Source organism: Stigmatopora argus, chromosome 22 (genome assembly GCF_051989625.1).
Source record: "Stigmatopora argus isolate UIUO_Sarg chromosome 22, RoL_Sarg_1.0, whole genome shotgun sequence".
Lineage (NCBI taxonomy): Eukaryota > Metazoa > Chordata > Actinopteri > Syngnathiformes > Syngnathidae > Stigmatopora > Stigmatopora argus.
Window position 1 is genome coordinate 265,163 of NC_135408.1, and position 26,493 is coordinate 291,655.

At 43.0% G+C, this 26,493-nt stretch overlaps 1 protein-coding gene across 4 annotated transcripts in view; it reads right to left on the reverse strand.

Annotated features, from left to right (window-relative positions):
• Window positions 1–428: 428 nt before the first annotated feature.
• The window catches only part of vps11 (VPS11 core subunit of CORVET and HOPS complexes), a 59,065-nt gene continuing 33,000 nt past the window's right edge, over window positions 429–26,493 (reverse strand). For all 4 annotated transcript variants that reach the window (XM_077592542.1, XM_077592546.1, XM_077592544.1 and 1 more), the window contains exons 12-16: window positions 19,201–19,334; window positions 13,416–13,618; window positions 13,143–13,314; window positions 12,633–12,855; window positions 429–817 (exon numbers count right to left, since the gene is read on the reverse strand). In XM_077592542.1, coding sequence (XP_077448668.1) covers window positions 689–817; window positions 12,633–12,855; window positions 13,143–13,314; window positions 13,416–13,618; window positions 19,201–19,334 — 861 coding nt within the window. In that variant the 3' untranslated portion in view covers window positions 429–688. The remainder of the gene's footprint in view (window positions 818–12,632; window positions 12,856–13,142; window positions 13,315–13,415; window positions 13,619–19,200; window positions 19,335–26,493) is intronic.

The following is a 26,493-nucleotide window of genomic DNA, read 5'->3' on the forward strand; positions in this document are numbered from 1 at the left end:
CATTGAGGCTGAACAGGTGATTTAAAACAGGTTCTATGTAAAACCAAAGTTCTGAATGCGTTATTGAAGAGCAACATTAAAATTGATACAACAGCTACCAAAGACTTAAAAAGAAGTGAATAAATATATTACTGGAAATTAAAATAAACAAAGCTAATGATCATGAGTGGAAATGGATTGGGAATAAAATTGGGGAAGTGTGAGAGTTGCAGCCAACGACTCACATGCAAATTGTATTTGAGGTATGGACTGGTGCGACTGCCGACAAACAGAGACACGAAATGACTGTTTTTACTTGAGAATTCATTTATCATTATTTCTGTTGTCTTTTGTTTGTCGGGTTGACTAATGTGCAATCAAATGCAGCTGGTTCATTAGGAAACATGAGATTTCTGTCTGAATAAAGCTACCACCACTTGTTCAACCAGTACAATCGTATAATTTCATTTCTGTATCACTCCCTTTAATGACTGGACAGACTATACCAACTACAATTCTGAAAAACTGTGTTCAGTGCATCACATACCAGACAAGAATAAGTAATGAGTTTCTTTAATGGGCTAAAACAGAATGGATAGATGGGGAAAAAAATAGATGTGAGCTCAGAATGATTAGAACAAACCACAGACATAATTCAAAACACATTTCTATATTGTTTTAGGAGTTTCTTTTGGTGCGGATGAAGTCTCTACAAATTCACTTCTACATTTCCAACAGGTTTTCTGCCAGGCGGATCCGTAAGAAGAGTGAGTTTGTTAAGAACACCTCTGCCAAAGTAGTCAGCCACAACAGAGAATCCATCATGAGAGCTCTGCAACTGAAAAAAAACAAAAACAAAATAAAACCAAACAGGTTGCATTTCCCCCAAAACCTTTATGCACTACACCACAGTTGACAGGGGTGGGATACAAGGCTCACAATAATGGTTAGCTCACAATATGGCGAAATAAAAATTTCTGATGAACTGATAAACCGGAGAAAATGAATGGATGTGTCAAATAGTCATTCAATCGACAATAATGTCTTTGAAACAATATACAGTGGTTCCTCGAGATACGAGCTTAATGCGTTCCGGGACCGAGCTCGTATGTCGATTTTCTCGTAACTCAAACGAAGGTTTCCCATAGAAATGAACTAAAAACAAATTAATTTGTTCCAACCCTCTGAAAAAACACCAAAAACAGGATATTGGACTGGAAAAACATCGTTATTTGTTCTAATTCGCCATCTATTAACAAAGTAACAAATAACTAGTGGTTTAATAGAACTAAAATGTGTTTAATATTATTAAAATTAGACGGATTTCGCGGAGGGGAGAGAGACGGACAGAGAGGGGGGTCTTTTTGCCGTCCGCTGTCTGCTTGTATATCAAAATTTGTCTCATATCTCAAATTGCTTGTATCTCGGGGCACTCATAAGTCGAGGTACCACTGTACACGGAAAACAAATGCCAAAAATCCTGGAAAATATAAAACTGAAAAGAAAATTAATTTAAAAAATTGTGTTACAATATTAGGCTAATTTTCTATCACTTTTTTCAAGATGGCACGGTCAGGCAGCAGCAGCTCCATATGCTCTTACTCGTTTTCTGTTTTACAGCCTTTCTATCTTTTTTTTTTTACATTTTAATATTTCTTAATACCTTCCTTTGCACTTTACACGTTTTACTTTCATGATTTTACAACTTTCTTTGTTCTATTAGCTTAGTTTCTTTCTGCTAGTTCTTTTTGGAACCGTTCAGCCATGCCTCCGCTGTCTTACACATGGGATCAGCTGTGAAAAATTTGCAGCAGAAAGAGCAACATCTCAATGCCGCTGGAAATCATCTATTATTATGGTGAAAATGTGATTCCTCCCCGATAAGATGGAAGAGCTGTCAGCACTTACCAGGCCGGAAAGGGATTATCGGGAGTGTTGTACTGCATATTTTCAACCTCAGTTTCAGTCTGCAGAAGGTCCCCACCTTGTGGAAGACTTCCTGTGTGTGGTTCCAGTTTTATCTAGCTCAACAATGTCTTTTCTTGTGTCTGTATCTGTTCTTGCTACTGCTCAAGTGGCAGCCAGTGGCAGTAGCTCCGTCCACTCATACTTGTTTCTGATTTTACAGCTTTTCTATCTTTTTTTTTTTTACAATTACATTTTAATATTTCTTAATATATTTCCTTTATACTATACTTTGTACTTTATACCTTTTACTTTAATGTTATCATGACCTTTACGACTCAAATCCACCCATCACGTGTGACAGGCAGTGATTGTTCTATTAGCTTAGTTTCTTTATGCTAGTCCTGAATTTTTTTTTGGGAACCATTCAGGCCAGGAAGGCTACCGGTCCTACTACTGATTCAGCATATTTTCAACCTCAGCCTCAGTCTGCAGAAGGGCCCAGCCTTGTGTTGGCTTCCTGTGTGTGGGATGAATAAAGGTTAATCTAATCTAATGTAATCATTGGCTGCACTAGATAGCCCATCCATTTTGAGTGGGAGGAGTATTAGTGGAAAATATTGGTATTGTGGACCTGGACTGGTCAAAGCTAGCTAGCATCACGACTGACGGGGCTCCTAGCATGGTGGCCAAAACTTGCGGTCTAATAATGGGACGCATGAACCGGGAGTTGGAAAAAAGGGGTCTCACCACCCCGCTACGAGTCCACTGCCGAATTCACCAGCAAGCACTGTGCTGCAAAATGTTGACGTGGGATTCTGTAATGACGGTTGTGGTGTCGTGCATAAACTTCAGAGCAAAGGGAGAAGATTGTGCATGGCACAACAGATCGCAAAATCTCAAAGTTTGCGCTAAGTCCACGAATAAAAATGAGCAGTTGCGCTGTGTCTTGCACGTCCGTGCTTTCATCCAGTGCTAATGAAAAAAAGTCAAATTCTTTCGTCTTCTGCTGCAGCTGGGCATATACATTACTCCTGATTTCTTCAACGCGTCTGGTGATTGTACTCGCCGACAGACTTACGGCATTAAATGCATCTTTCTTCTCGGGACACACTTCCTCCACGACAACATCCATACATTTCTTAAAAAACTCTCCGTCAGTGAAAGGCTTACCGTTGCTTGCTATCAGTTTAGCAACCCGAAAGCTGGCCCGAACGGATGCCTGGTTCAGCTGAGCTTGGCGTAGAAATGTAGTCTGCTGAGATAATAGTCCAACTTTTAGCTTTGAGAGTTTGTCTGCTCGTATTTGGCCTTGCACGCTATCGTACTTGTCTTTGTGACGGGATTCATAGTGCCGGCGAAGATTGTATTCTTTGAATACTGCCTCTTGACAGATGAGACAAACAGCCTTTTCTTTGCATTGAACAAAAAATAATCGTTTGTCCACTGCAGGTTAAATACCCTGCATTCTGAATCAATTTTTCTCTTAACTAACCTTTTCGCCATTATTCCGTTCTCAAAAAGGTTCAGGTTGCACAGTTTTTATATGCTTGAATAGCATCGCAATAGCGATGGCCCCAGGGCTCCGCCCTCACCTGCGATCGTCCAGATGTCTCGCTAACACTCTGCTCGCGCATGCAACGGTGGAAGTACCCGCATGGATCAAAGGGAAACACTCCCCGCGCGTGTCACCAAAGAAGCAATGCGAAGGCCCGCTTCACTGGGATGATTTGTGGGCTCAGCAGGGGTGCAATGAACCAAACACAAGATTAAAACGTCCCAGTCTTCAAGGCCAAATATGGCAGTGGTGAAGAAGGCCCAGAAGCTACTCCGTTTCCTCAGGGTACTCAGGAGGAACAATTTGGACACCAAACTTCTGGTAACCTTTTATAGAGCCACTGTGTAGAGCATCCTGGCATACTGCATTACAGTGTGGTACGCTGGAAGCATGGCAGCAGGCAGAAAGGCCATGCAGAGTGATCAACACCGCCCAGAAGATCATCGGCTGCTCTCTGCCCTCACTGGATGACATTGCCAGCCCTCGCTACCTCAGCAAAGCCAGGAACATTGTCAGGGACCAATACAGTCCTGGTCACAACCTGTTCCAGCTGCTGCCCTCTGGCAGACGCTACAGGTCTCACAAAGCACGGACAAATAGACTTAAGGACAGTTTTTTTCCCACAGCCATCAGGACTCTGAACTTGAGTTAGCACGACACACAATCCCTTCTGTGCAATAACTTCGGGGTGTGCAATAACAATGTGCAATATCTTAGAAATCTGTGCAATATTTTAGAATCTGTGCAGTATTTTAGAATTCACCTAGCCGGGATATGACTTTTTATACTTTTATACTACTATTTATGTTTTTTTAACTGGGAAAACACACTTTGAAAAGCTTGGAGTAACACCACCAATTTCGTTATATGCAGCTGTGTATGATGAAAATAAAGGCTTTTGATTGATTTGTAAGCGGAAGCCACTTTAGCTACTAGGACTCAGCACTGAAGAAAAGTTTATTTTATATTTTTTATGAAGTTCACAAAAATATGAAAACCCACGCTGAAACTCACTAAGGTTAGAAGCAACTCTTGCTACTAGGAATCAAAAATTAAGAAAAAAAAGTTATAATAGCGGTGACCCTTTTCGATTATAGTGCCCACATCTGGTCTACATTAACCACGATATTTGAGTGATTACTGTATCAACTCTTGGTCGGAGCATATCCATATCATCCATATGGATGACCACAATATGTGCGACTCCAGGACTGTACGTCTGATGTGGTAGCTTGCAGCACGGGGGCCCCACAAGGCACAGTGCTCTCTCCACTCCCCTTCTCCCTCTACACATCGGACTTTAAACATAATACAGACACCTGCCACCTCCAGAAGTTCTCTGACGACACCGCTATTGTTGGACGAGTGACGGACGGGAACGACCTGGAGTACAGGGGAGTCATCACAGCCTTTGTTGACTGGTGTAGGCAAAACCACCTCTACATCAACACCAGTAAGACAAAGGAAATGGTCATCGATTTTCGGAGGAATCCTCAACAGACCACTCAGGTGAACATCCAGGGTACAGACATTGAAATCGTGGAGAATTTTAAGTACCTGGGTGTTCACCTCAACAACAAACTAGATTGGTCCACAAACAGATGCCCTGTACAAAAGGGGCCAGAGCCGCCTCTACCTACTGAGGAGTCTACGTTCCTTTGGAGTGTGCAGGACACTGCTGAGGACTTTCTACGACACTGTGGTGGCATCTACAGTGTTTTATGAAGTGCTCTGTTGGGGATGCGGGAGCACTGAGAGGGACAGGAACAGGCTGAATAAGCTGGTCAGGAGGGCCAGCTCTGTTCTGGGCTGTCCTCTGGACTCTGTGGAGGAAGTGGGAGAGCGGAGAATGCTGACCAGGATGATGTCCATCATGGACAGCACCTCCCACCCCCTGCATGAGTCTGTGGAGTCCCTCCGAAGCTCCTTTAGCAATAGACTGCGGCACCCTCATTGCAGGAAGGAGCGCTTCCGCAGATCCTTCCTCCCATCAGCTGTCAGGCTCTTTAACAAAAAAATGGCTGAGTGTTAAGACCTACCGTATACATGCATGTACATTTATGTGTATGTATGTATATATCTGCTAAGCAACACGCTTATTTATTTATATATTTATTCATGTATTTATTTATTAACTTACTTATTACCTATCTATTTATGTCTAAAATGCTTTTCCTATTCCTGCATCCTCACCCTCTTGCTACTGTGACAACGAAATTTTCCGAATACGGGATGAATAAAGTTATCCAATCCAATCCAATCCATATCTATATCCATATTTATTTCCATATCCATCCATATCCATATTTATATCCATATCCATATTTAAATCCATATCCATATTTATATCCATATCCATATTTATGTCCATATCCATATTTATATCCATATCCATATTTATATCCATATCCATATTTATATCCATATCCATATTTATTTCCATATCCATAGCATCCATATCCATAGCCATCCATATCCATAGCCATCCATATCCATAGCCATCCATATCCATAGCCATCCATAGCCATCCATATCCATATCAATAGCCATCCATATCCAAATCCATAGCATCCATATCATATTCCGGGTTCCGGTTGAATCGGCGGAAGGCTGCTTTTTCAGTGCGCATCGCCGGTCCTTGGAACCGGCTTCCGCAGGGTGTGGTCGAGAAGCCGACGGTCGCCCAGTTCAAGCGGGCTCTGGATGACTTTTTGGCCGTGAACCAGTGACTTCACCGCGTTTTGTTGCACATTTCTTGTGTCTTGTTACATGGCCCTTAGCCTAGTGCTTTTTCTTGCCAAATAAATTGAATTGAATTGAATTGAATATCCATCCACATCCATATCCATCCATAGACATCCATATCCATAGCCATCCATATCCATCCATATCCATAGCCATCCATAGCCATCCATATCCAAATCCATAGCATCCATATCATATCCATCCATATCCATCCATATCCATCCATATCCATCCATATCCATCCATATCCATCCATATCCATAGCCATCCATATCCATAGCCATCCATATCCATCCATATCCATAGCCATCCATATCCATCCATATCCATAGCCATCCATATCCATAGCCATCCATATCCATCCATAGGCATCCATATCCATAGCCATCCATATCCATCCATATCCATAGCCATCCATATCCATAGCCATCCAAATCCATAGCCATCCAAATCCATAGCCATCCAAATCCATAGCCATCCAAATCCATAGCCATCCAAATCCATAGCCATCCAAATCCATATCAATAGCCATCCAAATCCATATCCATATCCATCCGTCTCCATCCGTCTCCATCCGTCTCCATCCGTCTCCATCCGTCTCCATCCGTCTCCATCCGTCTCCATCCCTCTCCATCCGTCTCCATCCGTCTCCATCCCTATCCATCCCTATCCATCCCTATCCATCCCTATCCATCCATATCCATAGCCATCCATATCCATATCAATAGCCATCCATATCCAAATCCATAGCATCCATATCATATCCATCCACATCCATATCCATCCATAGACATCCATATCCATAGCCATCCATATCCATTCATATCCATAGCCATCCATATCCATAGCCATCCATATCCATCCATATCCATAGCCATCCATAGCCATAGCCATCCATAGCCATAGCCATCCATATCCATATCAATAGCCATCCATATCCAAATCCATAGCATCCATATCATATCCATCCACATCCATATCCATCCATAGACATCCATATCCATAGCCATCCATATCAATAGCCATCCATATCCAAATCCATAGCATCCATATCATATCATCCATTTCCATCCATATCCATCCATATCCCTAGCCATCCATATCCCTAGCCATCCATATCCATAGCCATCCATATCCATCCATATCCATAGCCATCCATATCCATATCCATAGCCATCCATATCCATATCCATATCCATAGCCATCCATATCCATAGCCATCCATATCCATAGCCATCCATATCCATAGCCATCCATATCCATAGCCATCCATATCCATAGCCATCCATATCCATAGCCATCCATATCCATAGCCATCCAAATCCATAGCCATCCAAATCCATAGCCATCCAAATCCATAGCCATCCAAATCCATAGCCATCCAAATCCATAGCCATCCAAATCCATAGCCATCCAAATCCATATCAATAGCCATCCATATCCATATCCATCCGTCTCCATCCGTCTCCATCCGTCTCCGTCTCCATCCGTCTCCATCCGTCTCCATCCCTATCCATCCCTATCCATCCCTATCCATCCCTATCCATCCCTATCCATCCCTATCCATCCATATCCATATCCATCCATATCCATATCCATCCATATCCATATCCATCCATATCCATATCCATCCATATCCATATCCATCCATATCCATATCCATCCATATCCATATCCATCCATATCCATCCATATCCATATCCATCCATATCCATATCCATCCATATCCATATCCATCCATATCCATATCCATCCATATCCATATCCATCCATATCCATATCCATCCATATCCATATCCATCCATATCCATATCCATATCCATCCATATCCATATCCATATCCATATCCATATCCATCCATATCCATATCCATATCCATATCCATCCATATCCATATCCATATCCATATCCATATCCATATCCATATCCATATCCATATCCATATCCATATCCATATCCATATCCATATCATCCATATCCATATCCATCCATATCCATATCCATCCATATCCATATCCATATCATCCATATCCATATCCATCCATATCCATATCCATCCATATCCATATCCATCCATATCCATATCCATATCCATCCATATCCATATCCATATCCATATCCATATCCATATCCATATCCATATCCATATCCATATCCATCCATATCCATCCATATCCATCCATATCCATCCATATCCATCCATATCTATATCCATATCTATATCCATATCCATATCCATCCATATCCATATCCATATCCATCCATATCCATCCATATCCATCCATATCCATCCATATCCATCCATATCCATCCATATCCATCCATATCCATCCATATCCATATCCATATCCACATCCACATCCATATCCACATCCACATCCATATCCACATCCACATCCATATCCACATCCACATCCACATCCACATCCACATCCACATCCACATCCATATCCACATCCACATCCACATCCACATCCACATCCACATCCACATCCACATCCACATCCACATCCACATCCACATCCACATCCACATCCACATCCACATCCACATCCACATCCACATCCATATCCATATCCATCCATATCCATATCCATCCATATCCATATCCATCCATATCCATATCCATCCATATCCATATCCATCCATATCCATATCCATCCATATCCATATCCATCCATATCCATATCCATCCATATCCATATCCATCCATATCCATATCCATCCATATCCATATCCATCCATATCCATATCCATCCATATCCATATCCATCCATATCCATATCCATCCATATCCATCCATATCCATCCATATCCATCCATATCCATCCATATCCATCCATATCCATCCATATCCATCCATATCCATCCATATCCATCCATATCCATCCATATCCATCCATATCCATCCATATCCATCCATATCCATATCCATATCCATATCCATATCCATATCCATATCCATATCCATATCCATATCCATATCCATATCCATATCCATATCCATATCCATATCCATATCCATATCCATATCCATCCATATCCATCCATATCCATCCATATCCATCCATATCCATCCATATCCATCCATATCCATCCATATCCATCCATATCCATCCATATCCATCCATATCCATCCATATCCATCCATATCCATCCATATCCATCCATATCCATCCATATCCATCCATATCCATCCATATCCATCCATATCCATCCATATCCATCCATATCCATCCATATCCATCCATATCCATCCATATCCATCCATATCCATCCATATCCATCCATATCCATCCATATCCATCCATATCCATCCATATCCATCCATATCCATCCATATCCATCCATATCCATCCATATCCATCCATATCCATCCATATCCATCCATATCCATCCATATCCATCCATATCCATCCATATCCATCCATATCCATCCATATCCATCCATATCCATCCATCCATATCCATCCATATCCATCCATATCCATCCATATCCATCCATATCCATCCATCCATATCCATCCATATCCATCCATATCATCCATATCCATCCATATCATCCATATCCATCCATATCCATCCATATCCATCCATATCCATCCATATCCATCCATATCCATCCATATCCATCCATATCCATCCATATCCATCCATATCCATCCTTATCCATGCCCATCCATATCCACCGCCCCTCTCTCTATCTCTCCATCTATGTACACCCCCTTCCCCCTCCACACACACAGACATGGTCATTTGATGACTACCGTATTTTCACGACTATATGGGCGCAGTGTCAGTAACAAGTGCTATTTCTGTATTTGACACAGAAGACGCATCACAATTAAAGTGCTCGCCGTCATACTGGGTGTATTGACAAAAAAACTATATTTCCCAGCAGTCACTGCGCACCGGAAATAGAATCTGGGGCTGCTTGCCGTAGTTGCCATAGCTGTTGCGGTTCAATATTTATCCATATATTATATATATATAGTTCGCAGTCTAGCTTTGAATGCTCTGTTGACGCCAACATCTAGCGGCAGGAGTTCTTTTGTTAATCCAGCCGGAATGACGGGGAACACCAAATTAGTGTGCTCGCCGTCATACTGGGTGTATTGACAAAAGAACTATACAGTGGTACCTCGTCATACGACCGCTCGTCATACAATATTCTCGTCTTACGACGGAAATTTCGATCGAATAATTCGCCCGTGATGCGGTCAAAATTTCGTGATGCGACCAAGCCAGGTGGCCATGGCACTGTCTTTTTTTGCATCTCTTTCGTGTATAAAATCTTTCCACGAGCACTAGGCGGACTTTGCATTTCCATACCCGTTTTCACCCCCACTTTGGTCTACATTTACATACCAGGTAAACAACAATGGATCGGCAGAGTTTTGCAAAGAAAAGAACTGGAATATACACTCGGTAATCAGACACGGGGAAGCGGCATGTTTCAAACAACTCTTGATGCGTTCGTTTTGAAGGCTGCGGCGGAACGTCGGGGTGGGGCCAACCCGTTACAAAGGTAAAAAAGATTAAAACTAAATTAGAATTCAGTTTTGTGTGAAGTTACATTAAACGTTGAGTGTCTGTATATATTAATCCAAGTTAATTTAAATTTGTTTGTTCGTTTACGAGTGCCGTGGATAAAGTCCCCCCAACACCTCCCCCCGCCTCCGTGTGTGTCGTCCACTTCCCCTCCGCGAAATGCGTCTAATTTTACTTCTATTAAACACATTTTATTACTATTAAACCACTCGTTATTTATTACTTTGTCAATACATAACGAATTAGAAGAAATAAAACATGTTTTACACGAGTGGGTCATTGCCGTGGATAAAGTCCCCCCAACACCTCCCCCCACCTCCGTGTGTGCCGTTCCCTTCCCCTCCGCGAAATGCGTCTAATTTTACTTCTATTAAACACATTTTATTACTATTAAACCACTCGTTATTTATTACTTTGTCAATATATGGCGAATTAGAAGAAATAAAACATGTTTTACACGAGTGCGTCGTTGCTAAGGATAAAGTCCCCCCCAACACATCGCCCCGCCTCCGTGTGTATGTCGCTGTCGATATCCCTGGCAAGATGCGTCCAATTTTACTTCTATTAAACACATTTTATTACTATTAAACCACTCGTTATTTATTACTTTGTCAATACATGGTGAATTACAAGAAATAAAACATGTTTTACACGAGTGCGTCGTTGCCGTGGATAAAGTCCCCCCGACACCTCCCCCCGCCTCCGTGTGTGCCATTCCCTTCCCCTCCGCGAAATGCGTCTAATTTTACTTCTATTAAACACATTTTATTACTATTAAACCACTCGTTATTTATTACTTTGTCAATACATGGCGAATTACAAGAAATAAAACATGTTTTACACGAGTGCGTCGTTGCCGTGGATAAAGTCCCCCCAACACCTCCCCCCGCCTCCGTGTGTGCCATTCCCTTCCCCTCCGCGAAATGCGTCTAATTTTACTTCTATTAAACACATTTTATTACTATTAAACCACTCGTTATTTATTACTTTGTCAATATATGGCGAATTAGAAGAAATAAAACATTTTTTCCAATCCAATATCCTGTTTTTGGTATTTTTTCAGAGGGTTGGAACGAATTAATTTGTTTTCCATTCATTTGAATGGGAAACGTCCGCTCAAGTTACGAGAATCTCGTAATACGATCTCAGTCTCGGAACGGATTACGATCGTATGTCGAGGTACCACTGTATATCCCAGCAGTCACTGCGCACCGGAAATAGAGTCTGGGGCTGCTTGCTGTAGTTGCCATAGCTGTTGCGGTTCAATATTTATCCATATATAATATATATTATATTATATATATATATATATATATATATATATATATATATATATATATATATAATATATATATATATATATATATATATATATATATATATATAATATATATAATATATATTATATATATATATATATATATATATATATATATATATATATATATATATATATATATAGTTCGCAGTCTAGCTTTGAATGCTCTGTTGACGCCAACATCTAGCGGCAGGAGTTCTTTTGTAAATCCAGCCAGCACCAAATTACTGTGCTCGCCATCATACTGGGTGTATTGACAACAAAAGAACTATATATCCCAGCAGTCACTGCGCAGTACTTTTTCTACGGGGAAAATAGTAGAGTCGGGGGCTTCTTGCCGTAGTTGTGAGAGCTGTAGAGGATGGTGTACCCTATCTACTGATTTATTTTATTTTATCGTGATAACAATTTTAGTATTGGTCCATACATAAAGCACACTGGATTATAAGGCGCCCTGTCTATTTTGGAGAAAATTTCAGACTTTTAATTGCGCCTTATAGTCGTGAAAATACGGTAAATTTGTTAGCACGGTAAACATACAATTAATCGTTCAGCCCTGAATTACGTTTCAAGTACCTGTCTGTTGAAATGGTCATGCAGGTCACTTTTCTGGTCCTGGGCTCGTAGCATGTCAATTACTTTGCGGTTTTCTGGAGCACAAGTTGGACACTCAGCCTCATTGTCAGCATAACTTTCAAAGCAGTGTTGGTGAAAGGAGTGGCTGCACAGGAAATGGACTGATGGAAGCTCCAAGGGACTGTTGCACATATTACACTTGGTCTTCTGGAATATTTTCGCACTGTGAGAATATTGATTTTCAGTTACAGACCAATAGGTTTTGAGCAATTTAAACATTTTCAAGTTTAACAATTTAAAAAGATGAGGTCTGTCATTCTTAATTGGAAGAACATAAGTGTCAACGACAATTTAAAATACATCAATGCATGAATGTCTTTATGAAACGGTGACCGGTGGCATGCCTAATTGCAACTATGTACATGGCCACCCCAATTGAAAGCAAGACTTGTGTAAATCCATATAGAAAACTAAAAACACTAAGACAAACTCACACTAAAACTAACCCACCTTGTTCTGAGCTCTTGAATCTGAGAGCGGAGGTGAGTAGTTTCTTCACGATATTGCTGTATTTTACATTCGTCACCCTCTATCTGTAGGCTCTCCCTCTGCAATTTATTTATCAGGTAGTCTTTAATAACAGATAGAGTTGCTGTCGAGTTATGGGCCAGTGTCTGCACAACTACAAAGAAACAGAATTAAAGCTCTACATTTTTTTTCCAAAAGGTAAAAAGAAAAGATAGGTTAATTAATTCATTCATTTACTACATTTAAAAAAAATACCAAGTAGAGGAGGCATCAAATTGTTTTGGTCAATGTGACACAAAACCTCACTGATGTAGGCTTTGCAATCTTCTTCTTTCCTGGCAAAGTACCCCAAGGCTTGTTCCCACAGGCAGACTTCCTGGTCACCATAACGTTTACAGGCTTCAACCACTTTGTCATACACCTCATTCTGCATGTGGTAGTGCATAATCTGTTGATACCTGTAAGGTGGTTGGTTGGCAAATCAGTGTCCATTTTTATTTATTTTAAAATGTGGTTCTTGTGCATTGTTTATAGACTTTGACTTGACATGTGCACATGAATGAGGATCATAGTTGAGATTACCCTATTAAGATGTATATTTGAATACATTATGTAGCTGGGGACAGGCCGGACACAGCCCGAAGAGATGACGTGGGTTCCCTCCCGCTCACATGGGCTCACCACCTGTGAGAGGGGCCAAAGAGGTCGGGTGCGTCAACAGTTAGCCGGCAGCCAAAGGAGGGATCCTTGGCGGCCCGATCCCCAGGCTGCAGAAACTGGCTCTTGGGGCGGTTGGGAAAGAGCCTGAGCTAGTGCGTGAGGTTGAGGAATTTCGGCTCGACATAGTCGAGCTCACCTCTACGCACAGCTTGGGTTCCGGTCCCACTCCTCTTGAGGGGATTGGACACTCTTCCACTCTGGAGTTACCAGCGGTGAGAGGCCCCGAGCGGGTGTGGGCATACTTGGTCCCACCCAGCTCGGTGCCTGTATGTTGGGGTTTACCCGGGTGGACAAGAGGGTAGCATTTCTCCGTCTTTTGGTTGGGGGACGGGACCTGACTGTTGTTTGTGCGTATGCACCAAAAAGCAGTTCAGAGTACCCACCCTTTTTGGAGTCCTTGGAGGGGGTGGAGGAGAGTGCTCCTTCGGAGGACTCCCTCGTTCTGCTGGGGGACTTCAATGCTCACGTGGGCAATAACAGTGAGACCTGGAGGGGAGTGATTGGGAAGGACAGCTCCCCTGATCGAAACCCAAGTGGTGTTCTATTGTTGGATTTCTGCGCTCGTCGTGGATTGACAATAAAGAGGGTGCATAAGAGTGTCCATACGTGCACTTGGCACCAGGACAACCCAGGCCATAGTTAGAAGATGGACTTTGTGGTCGTGTCATCGGACCTGCGGCCGCATATCTTGGACACTTGGGTAAAAAGAGGGGCGGAGCTGTCAACCGATTACCACCTGGTGGTGAGTTGGCTCCGATGGTGGGGGCAGATGCAAGTGCAGCCCGGGAGACCCAAACATTTCTTGAGTGTCTGCTGGGAACGCCTGGCGGAGTCCCCTGTCAGAAGGAGTTTCAATTCCCACCTCCGAAAGAGCTTCTCTCATGTCCGGGAAGAGGCGGGGGACATCGAGTCCGAGTGGACCATGCTTCTATTGCTGAGGCGGCAGACCGGAGCTGCAGCCGCAAAGTGGTCGGTGCCTGTCGTGCCCAATCAGTCTTCATGTGGTTTGTGGACTTGGAGAAGGCGTTCAACCGTGTCCCCCGGGCAGTCTGGTGGGGGGTACTCCGGGAGAAAGGGGTCACGGAACCCCTGTTACGCGGGGTCTGGTCCCGTTAAGGCCGGTGTCAGAGTCTGGTCCGCGTAGCCAGCAGTAAGTCGGATCCGTTTCCAGTGGAGGTTGGACACCGCTAGAGCTGCCCTATGTCAACGATTCTGTTCATCACTTTTATGGACAGAATATCTAGGCGCAGCCATGGCGTTGAGGGGGTCCGGTTTGGTGGCCTCAGTATTGTATCATTGCTTTTTGCAGGTGATGTGGTTCTGTTGGATTTAACAGGCCGTGATCTCCAACTCTCGCTGGAACGATTCACAACCGAGTGTGAAGCAGTAGGGATGAGAATCAGTACCTCCAAATCTGAGACCATGGTCCTCAGTCCTCTCCGGGTCAGAGATCAGGTCCTTCCCCAAGTGGAGGAGTTTAAGTATCTTGGGGTCTTGTTCACGAGTGAGGGAAGAATGGAGCGGGAGATCGACAGGCGGATTGGGGCGGCGTCTGCAGTGATGCGGACTCTGCACCGGTCTGTCATGGTGAAGAACGAGCTGAGCCAAAAGGTGAGGCTCTCTATTTACCGGTCGATCTACATTCCCACCCTCATCTATGGTCGGGAGCTGTGGGTCGTGACCGAAAGATTAAGATCCTGGATACAAGCGGCTGAAATGAATTTCCTCCGCAGGATGTCCGGACTCTCCCTTTGAGATAAGGTGAGAAGCTCGGTCATCCGGGAGGGGCTCGGAGTAGAGCCGCTTCTCCACTGGATCGTGAGTAGCCAGATGAGTTGGCTCGGCCATCTGATCAGGATGCCCCCTGGGGAGGTGTTCCGGGCACGTCCCACCAGGAGGAAGCCACGGGGCCGATCTCGGACACGCCGGAGAGACTATGTCTCTCGGCTGGCCCGGGAACGTCTTGGGATACTCCCTGAAGAGCTGGATGAAGTGAGGGAATTCTGGGCCTTCCTGCTGAAGCTACTGCCTCCGCAACCCAAATTCGGATAAGAGGAAGAAGATGAGATGAGAGCTGATACATTATTTAGCATTATACTAGGTAATAATAACAAGTTGGCTTCTATGAGGGATGTCATGGAAATCAAAATATCACGATATTACAGTAATTAATACAACAGCTCTCTCAACAATTCTTTTAATCTGTAAAAACAGTATTTAAATCAGAGGTGAGAAACCGGTCCGCGAGGGCCGCTGTGGGTGAAGGTTTTTGTTCCAACTGATCCAACACAAACAGTTTAACCAATGAGGTTTCTGCTGAGACAAGAAGCACCTGACTGCAATCCACTGATTGGAGGAAAGGTTTCCTCTTATCGGTTGGAACAAAAACCTGCACGCACTGGAGCCCTTTATGGAATAATTTGCCCACCCCTGATTTAAATGTTTCTTTAGAATAACTTTTTAAATGAAATATTGTGCAGAAAACACTGCTTAATTTTCTTTTCATTGGAAAAGGCACAGTGGATGAACAAAAAAAACTGTAAAGGTGAGTTTTGTACCATTGATGAGACATTATATTCAGGACAAATTACAGTAAGTATTGATAAACTTGAAACATTTTCTGAGTGTAGTACATCATGAATTTCAATTGCATGCATGTGGCAAGAAATATTATGTGAAACCTTTGAGATTTATTGGATTTCTGTATGCATTGTAACGTGTCTTGATTGTCATGCAAGTCCCCACAATAGATAAACAACTTCTGTTATAACTAGTATGACAGGGTGGAAAAAGTATGTGAACCCCTAGGTAATTGATTTCGATAAGAGGTTATTTGAGTCACGTGACATCAAACAAGTTCAATTTGTGTGATGAGTTTGCAGAAGTCGATTCAGCCTGCCCTGTTGTCAGGCTTGCCGTTTAGACTTTCATAAAAGCATGCAGGAATAAAGGAAGACACTTTTGGATTTTCACTGATGATGTGCGCATAAGTCCTACACCTGTCCTCTGAAATCTCACAAGTTTTGAAATAGCTGTTCAGAAGAAGCATTGTCTGATGAGATACATACCCAGCAATAAAGAGCTCTCTGAAGACCCACGAGCAAGAATGGCTGAGCTACATATGGCTTCTAAGGGATACAAAAGTAGAGTTGTATCGCTACATATAAAATTAATTGGTTCCAGAATTTTTTTCTTAACTTGGATTTTTCTTGATTATCGCAGTATTTTAAATATAAATTCTCAAATACGTTCCACGGTCCAATGAAACCCTTTAAAAATCCAATGGTCACAATTTTGTTATAAAATACGTAAAAAACAAATATATGAGAAAATTAAATGATTTATTAAGGTTGGCCCAGTGGAGTGTTTTTGCATGTCGGCCTGACAGTTCAAATATTGTTAATTGAAATTGAATTGCCTTATTGATTAATCTTTTATTTTTAACACCAACCTGCACAAGGAACTGAAGATGGAAATTAGCCTTCGGCTATAGTCTTACATATTTTCACGTATTGTTAATTAATATGTATTGTCCCTTAATTAAATAAATCAAACACAAACTCAGATGACCGCAATGGTCAGTGAGAACGAATCTTGAGAATGAGCCAAAGCCTTAAAAACATCTCTGGCACATGTTAACATTTCTGTTCCTACCTCCATTTTCCACAGCAGTTCTGGGACAACATTCTTTGGATAGATTTAAAAATTGAGTAATTTGGAAGGAACACAGTACACTGTGTGGAGGATAAGTGGCACAGCAGCTTTCTGAGCGGCCGGGAGACTGCGAGGGTGAATTTTTATCAGAAATGAGAGCTCCGTGGGACCTTACACCGTGGCGCTTATTTGAAAATAGGCGAACTGGACGGCAGAGAGCATCGGCGAAGGGTGATTTTTGTCAGAAATGCGAGCCCCGCGCGACGTTACGGTGGATGCCATGGTCCTAAAACAAAAGAAAGCTCACTCAGCGGACTCCAGGAGCCTCATGGTAGTGGAGTTGACGGTGGAATTTCTCCAGAAATATTTTAAGGCTCCCGGCGTAGTTACGGTGGCCGCCATTGCCCTTGGGCGAACATAGAGCCCTTTGGCGGCAAAATTGACTGAGCGCCGCGGCGGAGCTGACGGTAGAATTGCTCCAGAAATGTTTCAAAGCTCCTGGCAACGTTACGGCAGACGCCATTGCTACTTTGTAGTTTTTCGACTATCGCGGCCATGTCTGGTCTACAATACCCACGATATTCGAGAGATTACTGCATGGCGGAGCAGGCAACATGGTGTGAGGCTGTTTTGAGGGCCTCAGGACTTGGACAGTTTACCGTCATCAATGAAAAAATGAATTCTAAAATGTATCAAGATATTCTGCAGGAAAACATAAGACCTTTGGTCCACCAGCTGAAGCTCAAACGAGTATAGGTGATTCAACAAGACAACGACCCAAAACATGCTAGTAAATTAATAACAGAATGGATCCAACATAGAACATTACGCCTACTGCAGTGGCCCAGTCAGAGTCGAACCAAAACAATTCCTTGAATAGGAATGGTTCAAAACTCCACAACTATAGGAAATTGAAATTGAGGTTATCTATAATCCTTATAAAGCGTGATTTATGGATGTGTGTGTGTGGTTGATAGGATTCTCTTGCTACGTTTGTCCAAACCGTGCATTGTAGAGAAAAGGCTGTGATATAGATGAATTTCTTCACCTTCTCTAAGTGTGTAAACTCAATCTTTTATTTGTTAAAGCTGAAAGCAGAGTTGATGTATGAATTATTGTTTTTACATGATGTCCCTTTAACGCACCGCATGGCTGATTGGTCGTAAGGTCATTTACAAACGTCATTTTTGGAAGAATTTCAGCCAGGGAGTTTCCGGGTGCTCCCGAAACACTTTTTTTTCTGTCGTCACGGGCAGACTCGGTGAGACACGATGCTGCTGGCCGCGCTGACCCAATTTAGTTGTAAGGTAGGACGCCTTTCCACGTCATTTATGGAAGAATTTCCGCCAGCGAGTTTCCAGGTGCACACACACACCCAGACATCTCATCTCATTTTCTGAACCGCTGCTTGTTTCTGCAAAACCAGTTACTAAATGTTAAAGTTCACATGCTTTTTACACCCTTTCATTTGAATGTTCAAATCTTGTATTCAATAAATCAAAATAAAAACATTTTTGTTGAATATTACTCTCAGGGAATGTACGATTGTATTGTGATTTAAATTAAATTAGGAACACACTCGTATCAATTAATCCAGAAATCTAAGTGCAAAGGGTTCATAGTTTTCTTGCCACTATGGAGTAGGTATGTGCAGACTTTTACTTACAATTTGCCTTTTTCATACAGGTAAAGGATACCCTCCTTAAAATTGTGCATCTGACAGAGGACCAGGGCCTTATCAAACACAGTATTGTCACTTCTGAGGAGTGACAATGCTTCACCCTGCAGGATCTTTTTTCTCTGCAAATAATAAAGCGTTAGTTTTTTTCCTCCAAAATGTTTTTTCATTCCGAAAAAGTGGGTCCCCAAGTTCAGTTATACCTTGAGATATGAGGTTAATGCGTTCCTGGACCGAGCTCATATGCCATTTTACTCGTATCTCAAATCGACTTCATCTCATCTCCACTCATTTTCTGAACCGCTCATTCAATATAGAAACGCATTCACTCCGGAAATACTCCGGAAATAGAACAAGGGTACTTCTGAAATGGGGTCGACGGAGGTTGGCAGCTCTGTAAGATATGCTGACTCACTATTTGCAATTGCTTGTTAGTGTTGCATCAGTTTGGTGTGAGTAATGAAAAATGTCAAGTCTTGTTAAGACATCAGCTCTACAGTTGTTTGGGCGTATCAGCCCACACCCTGTTTCTGTTTTCTTCTCTGTGCAGCATCATGTTTTCACATATAAATAGATGCACAAACTGTTCGTTCGGAGAGAGTCGCGGCGAATAGGCTGTGCGTTCGCAGCCGTTCGACTTCTCCCCATCCTGTAGTCTGGTAATAAACGTATCTCCTTGAAATTGTTCTCTCTCTTTCTTAACCTGCTCCTGAAGTTGTTTTACAGATCTATCATATTTGGTGCCGAAACCCGGGACCCAACACGCCAACAATTGCCAGAGCGGCGACGGAGCACGACGAAGGGCAAATTAAGACTGTCGACAGCATCCTCCATTCCTCCATTGAAAGGGTAAACCCGACGGCTGTTCCGTCGCTGCTCCGGTGATCTGGTGACGGGTTCCCCGAACTAGGGCAGGTTCGGAACAAGAAAGATTGTGAGTCCACCCTTTGATTTCTGTCTCCGTGAAGTGTGATAATTTGAATGAGTATTATCACTGAGGTAGTGTTGAATGTTTGAGGTCTAGACCGACGTAGGTAGAACATGAATGTTTGTGGTCTAGACCGACTATGTAGAACATGAATGTTCGAGGTCTGGACCGACGCAGGTAGAAGGTAAATGTTTGTGGCCTGGACCGACGTAGGTAGAACATGAATGTTTGTGGCCTGGACCGACGTAGGTAGAACATGAATGTTTGAGGTCTAGAACGACGTAGGTAGAACAAGAATAGAGTCAGGGACTCCGCTAAGAGACAGTCTTGTGGTCTTGGTGTGTTCATAAATATTGGGTGAATCACGAAGTATTGATATCAATTTAATAATAATTGGACATAGGCCCTGTCGTCATTATCACAACACAAAAAGCCTACTTGTCATCACACGCAGAAACTGCGTGTGACGAAATTGATGGTGCTTCTCCATAAGCTACGTTTACTCGGCAAAAGACCTAAATAAGTGTAAGTTACGGACTTGTAATTTGGCATTCTGCTGTTGTGGATACAGGTCGCTTACCTCTCGCTTACCTCTCACTGTCTTCCACTTACCTTACTTCAGTCAGCTAGTAGGAGGCAGATCACCACCCAAACATCTATTCATATTACCGCAGAAGGGAAAGTGTGTTATGTTACCGCGAGTTTAGATTTCTGATGGATGTGGGGAAAAAACTGTCCTTAAGCCTATTTGTCCGTGCTTTGTGGGACCTATAGCGTCTGCCAGAGGGCAGCAGCTGGAACAGATTGTGACCAGGGTGGTAAGGGTCCCCTATGATGTTCTTGGCTCTGCTGAGGTAACGAGGGCTGGCAATGTCTTCCAGTGAGGGCAGAGAGCAGCCGACAATGCTCTGGGCAGTGTTAATCACTTTCTGCATGGCCTTTTTGTCTGCCGCCGTGCTTCCAGCGTACCACACTGTGATGCAGTACGCCAGGATGCTCTCTACAGTGGTTCTATAGAAGGTTATCAGAAGCTTGGTGCCCAAGTTGTTCTTCCTAAGTACCCTGAGGAAATAATAATAATAATAATCGGACATAGGCCCTGTCGTCATCGTCAACAACAAAAAGCCTACTTGAGTCGTTTCTGAGCCTTCTTCACTACTGCCATGATGTTTGTAGACCATGAGAGCTTATCCGTGACGTGGACCCCAGGGAATTTAAAGGACTGGACCCTGTCTACACATACTCCATTTATGAGGAGTGGGGCCAGATCTGTGCCGTGTTTGCGAAAGTACAGGATTATTACTTTAGTTTTCGTGGTGTTCAGTGTGAGATTGTTCACCGAACACCACGAAGACAGTTTGTTGACCTCATCTCTGTAGGCCGACTCATCCCCTCCTGAGATGAGTCCGACCACAGTGGTGTCGTCAGCGAAATTGATGATGGCGTTAGACTGGTGGGTGGGTGTACAGTCGTATGTGTACAGGGAGTGCAGAAGAGGACTCAGTACACAGCCTTGAGGGGAGCCAGGGCTCAGTGTAATGGAGGAAGAGAGGTGGGGACCAAGTCTAACAGTGTGGTCGGTTGGTCAAGAAGTTCTTTATCCAGCAGCAGATTGAAGAGGATAGTCCAAAGTGGGAGTTTGTCAGTCAGAATGTCCGGTTTTATGGTGTTGAAGGCTGAGCTATAGTCAATGAAGAGCATCCTCATGTAGTTCCCATGGTGTTCCAGGTGGCTCAGTGCTGTATGTAGAGCAATGGCAATAGCATCCTCAGTGGACCTGTTTGCTCTATAAGCAAACTGGTGAGGGTCAATTGAGGGAGGGATTGTATTCCTGATATGGCGGGCTACCAACTTTTCAAAGCACTTCATGATCACAGGCGTGAGTGCAACAGGCCTATAATCATTCATGCTGTCAATGGTTGGCTTTTTGGGGACAGGGATAATGGTGGCAGATTTCAGACAGGATGGAATGATGGATTGTTGCAGGGAACAATTGAAAATTTTTGTGAAGACTCCAGCCAGCTGGTCAGCACAGGCTTTGAGCACCTTCCCAGGTACTCCGTCTGGGCCAGCAGCCTTCCTGGTGTTCACAGACCGCATTACCAGTCTCACTTCCTGTTCCCGGAATGTCAGTGTATTGCTGCAGGGTGGTGGTCGGGGTGTTGAAACTGGGTCTAATTTATCAGTCTCAAAGTGGGCAAAGAAACAGTTCAATTCCTCCGCTAGTGAGGCATCTGCGTTAACAGACATATTATTGTTATTGTAGTTGGTAATATGGCGTATTCCTTGCCACATCTTCCAATATGCAACGCGATACACATTATTGAAGGAATTGGGACTTGATTAGTATGCATTTTATAAGTAATGAGTTTGAATTTCTCTAAAGGACACAATAATGCTAAAAATATTAACCCTGCAAACAAGGGGTGATTACAATTTAGTGGGTTCAATTCTATTCAGAATTATAAATGTGTGCATTGTTTCTGGATATTAATTGATGTGAATGTAACTGTTGCAGAGAACGGGAAAGCTGTTTTCCTGAGGAGAAAGCAGCCTGGTTTGCTTTTTTTATTTTTCCTATTTTTAGTATGATTAGTTAATTTGTGTAATTGCAGGAAAGGAAAAAACAAATATGGTTTTTGATCTTAACAAGGAAGCAGTGATCATAATAGAATACCAGCTAGCATATTTGATTTTGACTGATAAGGCATTTACATTTTCACAAACTATAGTGATGGAATAAGTAAGATTGTTGCGATTTTTGTTCATTGAGGTATTTAAGCCCAACCAAATAGCTGTAAGCAAATGTTAAGCACGTGTTGAAGACAACGACAGAACACAGCAGCTAAAGCAGCAGCGCAAACACTTGCTGCACAGTATGCACAGCAACAACAGCTGAGCCGATCTCAAGAACAGTCTGCAGACGAACTGTACACAGCTAAAGGGCTACCGTGCCTACCAAAAATTTATTCCAAAATTGAGCCATGAATGTCTCAGGAGGAGGGATAGTATAGCCCCAGAGGTCTCCAAACCTACTTTAAATTTTTTTGCAGAAACTGTCTCACCTGCTGTAGACACAACTCTCAAGGCAAAGAACGACCCAAGCGCGGAACAAGGCAAACAGGGACATATCACTTTGAGGTTCTGAACATGGATTTCATCAAACTGAACCAAAGTGGCACATACAAGTACTGTCTGGTGATTATTGACAGTTACAAAGTGGGTTGAGATATGCCCATCCAAGAAAGCTGAAGAGAAAGGAGAACCAGATTCTCTCACTCAGTGGTTATGCAAAATGTTCCAAGAAAGAACTGTGATTAATGCAAATGATCTGCCGACATCTTCTCTGCCTCCCACACAGAAGGTCCTGTCCCCAGGCGACCTGGTACTCGTCAAGGTGATAAAAAGAAAGTACTGGACATCTCCACGTTGAGACAGGACCTCACCGTGTGATTTTGACCGCTAACTTCACCAATTGGCCACCACCGTCAAAGCTGATGAACAAGTGTTGGAGCTCACGACCATGATCCAGTGTGGGGCTCGGATGTCCCCCTCAAACACAAACACTGGTCAGTCTCCTCCAAAATCCTGATGGCTCTGTTCCCTTAGTTCTCGTCAAGGAACAGCAAAGAACACACTACGTCTGGAAACCATTGACTCCAGATTCCAGGCATATGTCAACGCATCAGTCCGAGTACAACAAGGCCGAGAAGTCCAAATCACCGTCGACAAAATCGAAGGAAGAGACACCTGGTTACATCAGTCCCACTGTGGACAAGTAGAAGAATGAAGTGGTCTGTCATCCTCATCACCGCTCTGTGTTCCACCACATGAGGGGACCTCCCGGAACCTTGGTGCACTCCCGCTGGAGGAGAGTGCCCCACTAGCTGGTTCCGGAGGCGGTCAGGGGCCCTCCATATCTGCAGCCCGTCGGCCAGGACACCCATCGTTGTCCAGGTCCCATTCATCACCCTACAGCTTGCTCACTTGGGGATACAGGGGACTGACTGTGGGAGAGCCGGTTCCGCAACGGGGATGGCTTGACTGGTTCCTCTCGGGCTCATGGACACAGACTCTTTTGGAAGCCCTGGTGCCGTTCGTAACTGTTATTGCTCTCGTGCCTGTTATCCTAACCTGTTGTTTGCCCTGCTTCTCAGCTTTGATCAAACGTACCATTGATGCCACAGTCGAACGTACCATGATTGTCAGGTTGATTTGTCGGTCTAAACTCTAGTTCGAAGTAATTTGTGAAGAATTTTGTTCAAAATTAGTGTCGCTAACAAACGAGGTTTTGATATTTTTTATACTCACAAACAGAAAGGAATTGTAAGTACGCTGATTCACTATTTGCAATTGCTTGTTAGTGTTGCATCAGTTTGGTGTGAGAAATGAAAAATGTCAAGTCTTGTTAAGACATCAGCTCTACAGATGTTTGGGCGTATCAGCCCACACCCTGTTTCTGTTATCTTCTCTGTGCAGCATCATGTTTTCACATATAAATAGATGCACAAACTGTTCGTTCGGAGGGTACTCGGATGATTCGCCTAAAGACGTTTCGCCGACGGACAGGTCGCCGAATGGACGTTCCACCGAACGGTCATTCGGCCGAACGGAGGTTCCACCGAACGGTCATTCAGCCGAACGTCTGTTCGGCCGATACGGAGGTTTCGCGCGCTTGCCCCGCCCCTGGATCGTGTGTGTACAAGTTTTTCAACCTCGGCGTTGTCCAAATTGTAGTAAAAATCAATGATTCATTTCCCTTTGCCGCTCATCACTCTCAATTTATTAGTCTACCGTCAATGTCAGCCCGGGAATAAGCACTCTTGGGCGGGCATGTCAGCCCGGGAATAAGCACTCTTGGGCGGGCAGATGTAGTAGAACCGAGCCGTGAAATGACAGCAATCAGGTCAAATACATCCTAAAACAGCATTTAATGATCAAATACAAATACTGGAGCTCTTTGGACATTAGAACCGAGCCCAGGGAAGTGAATTCCTCGGTAAAATGTCGCGATGTCGCGATAAGGCAGTCCATTCGCCAAACGGCTCAAAATGCGTTTGATGATTAAATACAAATACTAGTATTGTATATACAAATACTAGTATTTGTATTTAATCATTAAACGCTGTTTTCGGCTGGATTTGACCGAATTTGAGAGCATTTTGAGCCGTTTGGCGAATGGCCCTGTTCTTAAAATGGCCGACAAGCGACGACGTCCAGCTCCGTTGCCTCACAACGCGCATCGGAGATCTAGTCTGTATACACGATACCTATGGGAATACCAAGCAAAAAAAAAGAAGGAAGACGACGAAGAATAAGTGAATTTCCTTTGTCTTCTTTTAATGAAAATACTAGTATAAAATACAATACTAGTATTGTATATACAAATACAGTGGTACCTCGTCATATGACCGCTCGTCATACAAAATTCTCGTCTTACGACGGAAATATCGATCGAATAATTTGCCCGTCATGCGATCAAAATTTCGTGATGCGACCAAGCCAGGTCTTTTTTTTATATCTTTCGTGTATAACAATATTTACGAGCACGGAACGATTAATTCAGACGAGTTTCTCCTAAGACCAGGAAACGCACAACGCGCATGCGCGGGCAAAAAGAGGGCTTTCTGGGTAATGAAGTATACTCGTGCACACAACACCCATAGGCAATGGCAACCTTTCTCAGAATAAAACTTCATTACCCACAATCCATACGTGGGTAAGTTCAACTATTGTATTTCCTGTTATTCTTTCTAAGGAAAGAAGCTCCCGCGATCGTTCTTTAAAGACTGTTTCTCATTGGCAAGTGGTCGTGCGTTATCCTATTGTGAGGACATTTGTGTGCATCATTTTGGGAATATTTTGAAGGCAATACAACAGCAAACAGTCCATCGATAGCGAACGTGAGGGTGGAGGCGTGGCAAACCGCCAACCCGGAAAACGAAGGTAACAAAAGATTACAACAAAATTAGAATTCAGTTTTGTGTAAAGTTACATTAAACGTATGTTTGAGTGTCTGTATATATTAATACAAGTTAATTTAAATTTGTTTGTTCCGTTTACGAGTGCGTTGTCGTGGAAAAAAAACGAACCCCCCCCACGCCCCCAAACGTCTCTGTCTCCCGTCGGCGAAATCTGCCCAATTTTAGTTAGATTAAACACATTTTATTACTATTAAACCACTAGTTATGTGTTACTTTGTTAATAGATGGCGAATTAGAAGAAATAAAACATTTTTTCCAATCCAATATCCTGTTTTTGGTGTTTTTTCAGAGGGCTGGAACGAATTAATTTGTTTTACATTCATTTCAATGGAAAACGTCCGCTCGAGTTACGAGAATCTCGTCATACGA